Below are 11,087 nucleotides of genomic sequence, written 5' to 3' on the forward strand. Positions count from 1 at the left end.
GTTGTCCACGTAGCTGGTATGGGGGCCGAGCCCTCAGGCCCCTCCACTGGCTCCCCACTCCTTGCCAGCAAGCTGCATTCATCTGGCACTGGGAAAGCAGGTATTTTGAGGACGATGATGGCAACGTATGTACAAATGTGCTTGACACAATTGATGTACGTATGGGTTGTGATGAGTTGTATGAGCCCCTAATAAAATGATAAAAAAAGAAACTCTAGAGATGCCAGTACAAGGACCAAGCGTTTGGAAAGGCCTGCAAGGTGCGATCTGCTGCAAAGTTGAGGTTCTGCGTCACGAATCAATCCTGTGCTTCAGTGAACCCCTATGCTGAAAGGTAAAATTACCTACAGACGGTTTGACTCAAACTTGCCTTATGACATTTAAAATTATTTTTGGACATATATAACAAGTGACATGCTACAAAATATAAACAGGCAATTTTCATTCCAAATTACCTCTTGGACATGGGTGAAGGGAGACAGCAGTCAGTGTAAGTTATGAAAACCAGAATAACATCATTTATCAAGGGGTCACCAGGGTGGGAGGTAGGGAGGAAGGGAAAACAGCAGAGCTGATACCAAGGGTACTTGATACTTTCAAGTGGAAAGTAAATGTTTAGAAAATGATGATGGCAACATATGTACAAATGTGCTTGATACAATGGATGTATGGATTGTTATAAGAGCTATGAATAGCCCTCAATAAAATGATCTTTAAACAAACAAAAAGCAACACCCTTGGATGTCGACTGGCACTGCACAGCGTCATTGTGCTGATCTCACAAATTAATCACCTGACTCAAAGCTGAAACATTCCACATGCCCACCCAGGGCAGTGTTGAGTTCCCAGAACTAGACATGGAACTTACTCCCTCACCCTCCCTGCCAGCTCCCTATGCCAGTTATTAGCAACCACGGATTAATCAATCATCGGGGAGAACAATTTTCTCCTTCAAGCTTTCAGAAAAGTCCAAGCAAACACCACCACCCATGGTAACCAGTACAGTTTTAGAACTGAGTTTCAGGAAGTACGTGAGCAAATACAGCCCCATCGCGACCTGGCCCTGAGTGTACACACTTCTGAGCTGGGCACGAGAGCCTTGGAGCAGAGGCCCCATAGCATTCCTGTCATCAGAGCCGCAAGACAAGAACAACTCGATGGCACTGCTAGCTACTGTCAAGTCATTGCTCTAGCTTGCGCAAAGTTGGCCTGGGGGCACATTTGCCATCTCGCAGGTTGGCACCTGTTGCAAGGGGCAATAGTAAAGGGCCCGTTTCTCTGAGTTTTTAATATTAATTTGAACTTCTTCTCAATCTGAACAGATGAATATCATCTCCTCCATTTACAGGAAGGGCAGCTCTGTTACTTTTGAATCTCCTTAATTTTCACTTGGAAATGTGAGTTACTTTTGAAATTAATTTAGGGCTGTTGATGCAATCTGCAGATGGGAATGGGGCTGTGATCGACAGTCTCTCTGTGGTGGGATGTGTACCTCACAGACGCTTCCAGGGTCTCACCCTGAACCTTGCGGAGGAGACTGAGCGATTTGTGGAATGAAGTGAGGTAAGCGGGTGTTAGCAAGGCCAAGCAAGCCCAATGATTCATCATTCCACTACTAAAACCATCCAACCAACAAAAGTTAAAATTAACACAGGGACAAACGCTACAGAGCAGAATCAGATGAGCTAACAAATGGCCTTTGGGAGTTCAGAGAAAACAGGGAGCTCCAGAATGTTCCTTTGAGGCAAAGATGGTGAGGGTCTATTTCATGTACTTTGGACATGTTGTCAGGAAAGGCCAGCCCCTGAAGGAGGGCATCACGCTTGATCGAGTAGAGGGACAGCAGTGAAACAGAGGAAAGCCTTCAGTGAGATGGATTGACAAATGGGAGCCAAAAGGGGCTCAAACATGAGAACCATCGTGAGGAGGGCGCAGCACCAGGCAGTGGTTTGTTCTGATGCAGAATCACTACGAGTAGGAAGCAACTAATTATGGCAGTTCTGTTCTGGGTAAAGGAGGATACACACAGTCAAGGGCTAGTTACTAACCAAACGTTGGTGGTTTGAACCCAAAAGCACCTCAGAGGAAGGACTTAGCCATCTACTTCTGACAGATGACAGTCCCTAAAACTCGATGGAACACTGTTCTTCTCTGAAACATGGAGTTACCATGAATCAGCAATGGTGGGTGGTTTTGTTGTTGTTTTTTAACTCTCTAACAGCTCAGAGCCTTAGCTGAACAGCCAGGTTATGAACCCCATTCTGCTAGGCATCCGTGCTGTGACTTTGTCCAAGTGTTGAACCTTCCTAAACCATCGTTCCTCTTCTGTAAATGAGGATTAAGAAATAGTACCTATTGCATAGGGCTGTTACGAAAACGGGATGAAATAATGTGTATTTAGCACAATGCCTGATCCTTCTTAAGCACTCAATAAATGTTTGCCAGGATTATGGTTTCAGGTATTGTGAACATTCCAGAAATTAATGCAGGGCTCTTTCTCTAAAGCTTATGCTATTTTCAGAAAGCCATGATCCTTAACATCCAAATGTCATGCTAGTAATCACAGGTGATTTTCAGCACCTTCCACATCCACCACTGTTTCTCCCACTACTTATCACCACTGATTGGTTTTAATGCCAGTAGAACCTGGAATTATTCTTCTTGGCCAAAGGATGGCCTTAGCCAGTCATTAGAGTATTGGAGTTGTGGCTAGTGTTGGTGGCAGAGCTGCTACTTCCCTACACAACTACCATTCTCCCTCCCTTGATTCCATTGGCAAGACCAGCCTCCCAGTGCCCATTTCCACGGTTGTAGATCGCTTCCCTTGCCACTGTGACTCCATTCTGGCCTCTAAGGTCTACAGCAACTTCGGGAAGGCTTTTACTCTTGATGAAAAGGGAAATTCACTACAAGATAATTTTGTGCTGCCCTCTCTGTGTCCATCAGTCCCCCCACCAAAAAGCACATACATGCCTTTCTTGTCATTGAAAGGCAATAGAAGGAAAAACAACAACAAAAGAGATCAGAAGGAGTATATATTACCCAGAGCTAAAGGGGACAATTTCTGGCCAGAAGGTGGCAAATCTGAAGATAAAATAGTAGCAATTTGTGGAAGAAGGAAGAGGAAGATAGGAAGAACCTGGGTCCTTGATAACATGGTCTCAGCCACTGATCCAGTCCTCAATCTGCTCAACTCCAGCCTCAACTCACTGTCATTGAGTTAATTCATAAGACAGAGTAGATCTGCCCCATTGGGTTTTTGAGGCTATAATTCTTTACTGAAGTAGCAAGCCTCCTCTTTCTCCAGCAGAGCTTGATAGATTTGAACTGCTCAAGGTGTAACCCACTAAACCACAAAGGCGCCTTCAAGAAACATTGTAGGCTGGGTATCCTCTTAGCTACAGTTTCAAGCATCCTGATGTAGTAGTTATTTCTGCCATGAACACACAAGTACTACGGGCAACCATAGAAAAGGTTCAGAACTCACAAAATACAGAAAGGTTAAAATCAGATGGCTGTGCTTGAGGGGTACTCAAATTAAGGAGTGGAGGGATTCATTCTCTGCCCTCTGACTCTCTCCACCTCCATCTGCCCCCTTCATCCAACTGGGACCCTGGTGTGTTGGACTCTCAGATAGCAAAGCTGGAGGGTGAGGCTACAGAAGAAGGCTGGTCCTTGATCACATATGAAAGCCTTGTGGGGGGAAATGACTCTACTAAAATTAGCAGTATGTGTCTTCAGTAACAGACCTACCATTCATAATTCCCTTGGCTTTACTAGAATAAGTTAAAAATAGACTAGAAATCAGAAATGGGGAAGACTCAAAACTAAAAAAAAAAAATACGGACAAGAAAAATGATTGCTAAGATAGCTTCAAAGAGAAAAATCTGTTCTCCCACTTTCTAACCGTTTGAAAACAAGAGGGGTAAGGGGAAGAAGGGGTGCTGGAGGTCACAGGACCTCAAAGGTGGAGGCCGGCCAAGTGTAGGAAAATCTGACCTCTTGGCAACTCAAGAGTCGTGCCATTCTGAAAAACAAGATGCCTGTCTCAGGTCACTGATCTACAAGGTAATTTGAGCTGTTCTCCAATTAGCTGGGGAACTTGATTTATGTCGGTCTTGCCAATAATTCAAAACAAAAACTTCCAGCAAATAAATACCAATGTCTCTTATTTCGGCTTTCAAGTCCTAGCGATCCTTGTAGGATACCTCTTTTGGTTTGGGATATCATATTTTGTTCTTGACCTCATTGCTTAGCAAGATTTTTCAAGGCAGTGAGCACCTACTGGAAAAGCTCCTCTTTCTTAAGATGGGTGCACAAGTGTTTGTTTGGTGTGTGCATGTTTATGATCATCCTTTCTAAACTTTCGTGCCAAGTTGTACTTTGAAGAGCATTTCTCTTTCTACTACTTTAAAATCCCTACAGATATCTGCTGCCTGAAGAACTTTTTTAAAAAGATGGTCTCAACAGGACATCCCTTGCAGAGGGGTAGTGGGGAGGAGATGAGTCACTCAGGGTTCAGGGTAGCAATAATGAAACTCACAACTTTCCTCTAGTTCTTAAATGCTTCCTCCCCCAACTATCATGATCCCAATTCTACCTTGCAAACCTGGTTAGACCCGAGGATGCACAGCAGTACAGATGGGTATTGGAAACACAGGGAATCAAGGACAGATGAACCCCTCAGGACCAGCAGTGACAGTGGCGATACTGGGAGGGAAGGGGGGTAAGAAAGGGGAAATCAATCACAAGGATCTACATATAACTTCCTCTCTGGGGGATTGGCAACAGAAGGGTGGGTGAAGGGAGATGCTGGGCAGTGTAAGATAAGATAAAATAATAATTTATAAATTATGAAGGGTTCATGAGGGAGAGGGGAGAGAGGAGCGGGGAGGGAGAGGGAGGGGAAAAAGGAAAATGAGGAGCTGATTCCAGGAACCCAAGTGGAAAGCAAATTTTGAGAATGATGAGAGCAACAAATGTATAAGTGTGCTTTACACAATTGATGTATGGATTGTGATAGAGTTGTATGAGCCCCAATAAAATGATTTTAAATAAATAAATAAAAGATGGTCTCTTGGACAGGGATTCTCAAATTGCTATCCATCGGTCATGTGGGGGCACAGATTAGAGACACAGATTCTGGAGCCAGGTTTGGTGATGCTGATTCAGTATGTGGGAGCCCAGGAATCTGTACCGTTTAGACCAAACTTCCCAGGTGATGCTTTCTGGCAGTCAGGCTGGGAACCTACGGCCCCAGGTAAGTCCACAAATACAGCTCAAAGGAGGCCAGGTGGCGTAGTGGTTGCAAATTGGGCTGTAATCCACAAGGTCAACAGTTAAAAACAACCAGGTGCTTCTCGGAAGAAAGACGAGGTCCTTCCTCTAACCCAGTCTTGGAAACCCACAGGGTCAGTTAGAATAGCAGGCAGCCCAGTGAATGAGTTGGTGAACTGCTAGGTGAGTGAGTGAGTACAAGTTCAAAGTTTCATCTGGAGTATCACCTTTGTGGCTGTCAAAATAATCACATTCTCAAATGGCTCCACGTGGGCAGAACCTCTGGGCTGGTAAGTGATAAGCTGTACGAGGACTCGGGGCAGAGACTACCTGCTTCCTTGGGAGGCTCCTTATTTACACACAGTCTGTCACTGGCGAGAAGTAGCAGCCATTCCTTGTGTGCATAATCAGTCCTTCCAGATCATAAAAGGTAAGGTGACAATTGGACGTGTGCAAATGAATGGAGACCATGACCGGACACTGCTGGAAGCCCAGTCATTCACTTCCCCAAGGACATGCAACTGAGTCACCTGGGACCTATCGCTACATTAAGACAAAAGGAATTCTATCACTAAATCGAGATTGCTGCACCCTTCCAGGGCACTCAAAGTAGTAGAGGGGGCGCTTTAAAAAGTTTGTGAAGAAAAAAAAAGTTTATGGAAAAATGGAACCAAGAACTAATGGAACTTATCCATGAGATTTTTGAAGCCTTACCTCTCTCTCTCTCTCTACCCCTCCCCTTGTGTGCTTAATCAAACACCTGTCATTTCCCAGCATGCTACCTCATTTCTTGAAAAAATTAAGAAAAACACAGGAGACTCCTGATTACAAAGAGGTAGAATCAGGGACTGGAGCTCCGTCTTAAAAGTTTGAGTCACCAGTTTGTTCAGAACTTTGCAATCTGTTGTCAACCTTGTTCCTGTATTTTTTTTTTTCTTTTCTCAGAAGACCGTGGCCTTTCCAAGAAATTCCTGTGTTAAGTCTGGGTGTGGGTGTGAGTCTGAACAGGAATCAGACTAAGAGTCTGAGACAGTAAAGGATGAGTACTGTCAGGCCTCCACAATCACACACCACACCCCCTGCCTCTCCTACCTTTGCTGACAGCCAGGTTGGTTTAAAAAAAAAAACTTATTTTTTTAATTAAATAAAACAATAACCTGGGAGTGGAGAGGTGACTGAACTAAATTACCTTGGTTTTGAAGGAATAAGAGCCAGGTTTACTTGTCACGTGAGTTATTTCCACGTTGATGCTTATTTCAAATATTCAAGACCATACTGTGTGCTGAGCACCATGTCACCAGAAGAGCTTGCAAAGGTCCTGCCCTCTGCCTCCTAGAAATCACACAGCATCCCCCTGCAGACCCCCTGCCAGCAGAGACCCTGTGCGGTATAAGAGGCAGCAAAGACAGGGTAGCCTCCTCTTTCGGCGTTGGATAGCACGGTGCCAGCCGTTACCTGTTTTAAATGCGGACCTTGGGATGAAAGGCCAACCCACTGCACCACTCACAATTGAACTGTAATAGAGCTTCAACTGAACTGTAATAGAGCTTTTACAAGGTTTCTTTACATACAGGACAGCTTAATGGACACCAAGACTCTTCTTTATGTGCGAGCCTCATAAAATGCCAGTGTCTGCTCGGGTTTATTTATCTTAACCAGTAGAAGATCTCCCTCATATAATCATGACACTCTGCAGCTGGGAATCAGTGAAACTGTGCTGTATTCACCCAGTTCTTCAGGCTCCTCTGGCATCATAAGGGAAAAGAAAAGTTCATGCTAAAAGCACCTATGATACAAATGAGTGGTACACTCATTCTCCCTCTCCCTCTCGACTCCATCAGGACCCTAGTACAAATACCATCCTCTTGAAATGAGACCTATTTGGCCTACCCAATAAAGCCTACCACTCACTGGGGTGCTTTCTGCATGCAGGTCAATCTCTACAGCAACCCCCTAGAATGCTAGTAGTATCTCCAGTATTTAAGTGAGGACAAAGGCTCAGGGGATGCAAAATACAGCCTAGACTCGGCACAGCCAGTGGTGACTAAGACATGAGCAACTAGTAAAGTCATTCTGAATGAATCACTTCTTCTTAGACAAAGTCATTTTCACTCCTAGTGAAGATGACCTTCATTCATTCTCTGTTACCGAAGAGTAACAACCCCGGTTTGTATATAAATTAGCATGGAGTGTTCCAATGGGGACAGAATTCTTCGATAAACTCCAGTCACCTCAGAGAAATAGTATCATGTTGGCTTCTAACCCGCTTTGTCCTGTATGAAAGAGGATGACCCCAGGCACGGTAACTGTATGCCTACCTAGCTTTGCAGTATGCAATATGCAGTTTGGTTCTGAGCTGAAGTTCATAAATGTGTGCTTTTAGAGAAAAAGGGTGGAGCGGCCATTACTAAGTATTGCTGATAATGACACTACTTTAAAACAAGTTTCTCGGGTAACTTTTATACTTGATGTAAAAGCCCAAGGAAAGAAAACTAGGAAATCAGGTTCACTACTGTTATACCGTTGGTTATTTTAAGCAGACATCAAAAAAAATTTTTGAGAAATAATAAAGTCTGTTTTAAAAATACTTTTTCCGTTGTCCTAAGGAAGTACCTTTACTTTATTTTGCAAGACATAGGATTCTGAACCAACTTTCGCCACTATAAACTTACCTTCAGGGGCTCCCTTTTAGCAAACATCTTTCTTCAAACCAACTGACATCCTGGATTTGAGACCTTGATTTAAAAACCATGAGTGTTGCCCACAATGAGGAGACTCCTCCAAACTTGCATCATGGCAAACGGTTGTGGTCTAAGAAATACAGACCACATGGATTCTAAAGGTGTGTTTGCCTCTAACATGCGATAATGATCTACACTCCACTTGCAACTCATTTTTTTCTTTGGGCCAAACGGAGACTGAAAACTAACTTGCCTCCACTGGTTAGATTGGGATTTTATTCACAAATCTGCACCAACGGTTTTTGAAATGTCAGTTTGGCCGCCGATGAGTCAATCTTTTTCCGCTACAGGGCAGCACCCTAGAGGAGCAAAAATCTAAAAATTGCAAAGACGAGTGGCACCTATTTTTTCATCACTGTCCCTTTGGGTTTCTGAGGCTGTACATATGTACAGGAGCAGAAAACCACCTGCCTCCCAAGGAGAAGTTGGAGGGAATCCAACTGCTGACCTTGTGGTTAGCTGTCCCACCTGTAAACCCCCTATGCCACTCGCGCTCTCCCAAGACAGAGCCATCTAGACAGCTACCTTTCCCCCCACACAGCATTTCATAATGAGGACTGTTGGCATGCAATCATTTCATGCCACACACCCTTTCCTCCAATTTCAACAGAATGAAGACTTGCAAAGAACATGCTTTGCAGAATCTAGCCCTTGCAGAATGTCCACCCCCTTTCCTTCATTCCGTTTGAGATCCTAGAACAGCCGATCCTAACTCAGCCTCACTACTGGGACAAAAATTCAGTCTAATACTATTGTCAGAAACAGAAAATTAAGAAACCATAAAATTCAGAAGACTAGCTCACACATCTTTCTCAGTAAATTAAACACACTAGAGCAGACACACTATAGATCAGAAGTCTCCCTAAAAAAAAAAGTCCCCTTGAGCAAGATCACTATTCTTTTAAGGGAACCTTCATTCCTTTAAATATTTGATACCTGATTCTTAAATCATCTATACCTAGCAGAATACAGAGGCTTATAAGACTTATATTTATTAAAGCATCGAGCTCTACATAAAACCCTTTCTCTAAATTTCATTTATTCATATTATAGGTAGGAAATCAAGAGTGCCAAGTGCACCCAAAAAGGTCCACAAAAAAAGCTAATTTTGTTACTAACTAGAATGTTAACAATCACTTGCTGACTCAAGTCTCTACAACAGATCTAATTAGAAAGTGGCAATAAATGTTTACAGGTGTTTAATTAAGTGTGATAATTATTTCTCTCCTTAAAGAGAGATGGAGTCATATGTTTACATAGCAAAGCATAATGTTTTCTTGGTTAAAACAGAGTGGAAACATTTCTATGTAACACAGGATTCATGCCAGGATAAAAATATGTGCTGTGATAAGCAGCACTTAAAGTGACTTATTAACTCTTAACTTTCATATGCCTGTACACAATGGCATCCTAAAGGCGGCCTTGTTTGGGTATTTCCTCCAGTCACACACTTCTGTTGTCCGTACATTTCATGGAGTTGTAACTTCCATTTAAAAGGTCCTTTCCCCGCCAGCATTTCTTATCAGATAAGGAGGAATATTGTGTGGGTATCTCTGCTCTCATAACAACACAGAGTAAATGAACTGACCTGTAGAGGTCAGAGACCATAAGCACTGGATGGGACCTGAGGAACCATCTTGCAAGTGAAACAACTATTTCATAAATGAAGCAGAGTATGGTTGTGGTGACAGCAAATGTACCAATTAACTTTTGCTTTATTGCCCGGACCCTCCATGAAACTAATTTATGGGGAAATTATCAGTCTTAAGAAGCCTAAAGATTTGGTTGTTTGAACCGTGGCCCTCAACGACAATCTTATTCCTTCCAGGATTCGCTAAGAGTAAGGCTGTATTTTAATTTGCGTTCGAAGTATGGTATAATTTAATCAATAAACCTCTTTTGGATGCCCAAGCCAGCTGGTCAGCCTGATCTTGAGAGTGCCTCTCAGCTGCTGCGGGTCCGCGGAGCGTGGGTGCTCAGGTGTCCCTGCAACAGGTGCTGGGGCTCCACGGCCACAGGCGCTCCAGCGCACAGAGCACGCACACGCACACGCACACGCACAAGCACACCCAAACTTCTGCAGAGGAAGTCTTCACCACAGCATCTCCAAGCAAATCCCCGGCCCCTGCCCGTTTTACAAAGCAAGGGTGGATTACAATCTCAGCCAGCATCTCAGTCTGCAATCTGGGGCATCCAGATAACCGGGGCAGTTCTTTGGGCAGCACGTGGGGTTGGTTACCAAGAGGGCGTGACACATGGGGAGGGGGTGGGTGGGTGCTGCGTCTACCAAAGGAAGAAAGGAGAGGGAAGTGGGGCGCAGGGCAGGAAGTGGAGGTTCAGGTCTAACTCGGCAAGGGGTCTGAGCCGGGGCTCTCGTATTTCCCCCGGCGGCGGAGGAACTCGGTAAAACTCCGAGAAGTGTCCCTAAGGGTGCGCTCGCGCGCGCACAGACACGCAATCCACACACAATTAAGCGCATACCCCGCAACCACTCACTCGCGACCCTCGGAGGGCGGGAAGCGCTCCCTCGGGAGCAGCTCGCAGCTGGACCGCGCGGGCGGGGAGCCCCGGGGCGCCGTGCCCGGGAGGCACTTACTCGGAGGCGAGGCGCGGCGGCGCGGGGACACTGAGCACGCAGGCTGGGCCGTTTGACGGGCAGGACCTTCCTCTCCCTCGCTCGTACTAGCGGCGTCCGCAGGCAGTATCTGCGGAGCGCGGGTCGGGGCGGCAGGGGGAGGAGGAGCCCTGCGCCGGGGCCCACCCCAAGGCGGGGCCAGTTGACCGGGGGCGGGGCTAGGTGAGGAGCCTGGAGACGCGGGGGGCGGGGGCGGGGTGGGGTGTGTCTAGAAGGAGAAGTCTGGAGGCCCCAGTGGGTCGCGCGGGGTAGGAGGAGCCAGTAGGCCATGGTCCCAAAGAACTGGAAGGCGCGGGAAGCCAGGGCCGGAGCCCCACCACGGGGAGCCGAACGGCCTCTGACAGGGTGCTCAGGCGCCGGGCGGGGCGAGGAGAGCAGGAGGAGCAGCCGCCTGGAGTACCTCCAGACTGCACAACCCCACCTGGGTTGCTGAA

The 11,087-nt window shown here is 45.7% G+C and overlaps 1 protein-coding gene across 1 annotated transcript in view; it reads right to left on the bottom strand.

The window, feature by feature from the left end:
- Positions 1-10,646, bottom strand: part of TNFAIP8 (TNF alpha induced protein 8) — a 167,890-nt gene extending 157,244 nt beyond the window's left edge. The window contains exon 1 of the mRNA XM_045285350.1: positions 10,615-10,646. Coding sequence (XP_045141285.1) covers position 10,615 — 1 coding nt within the window. The 5' untranslated portion in view covers positions 10,616-10,646. The remainder of the gene's footprint in view (positions 1-10,614) is intronic.
- Positions 10,647-11,087: the final 441 nt, after the last annotated feature.

Source organism: Echinops telfairi, unplaced genomic scaffold (assembly GCF_000313985.2).
Source record: "Echinops telfairi isolate 266 unplaced genomic scaffold, ASM31398v2 ScPeMD7_7469;HRSCAF=8507_1, whole genome shotgun sequence".
Lineage (NCBI taxonomy): Eukaryota > Metazoa > Chordata > Mammalia > Afrosoricida > Tenrecidae > Echinops > Echinops telfairi.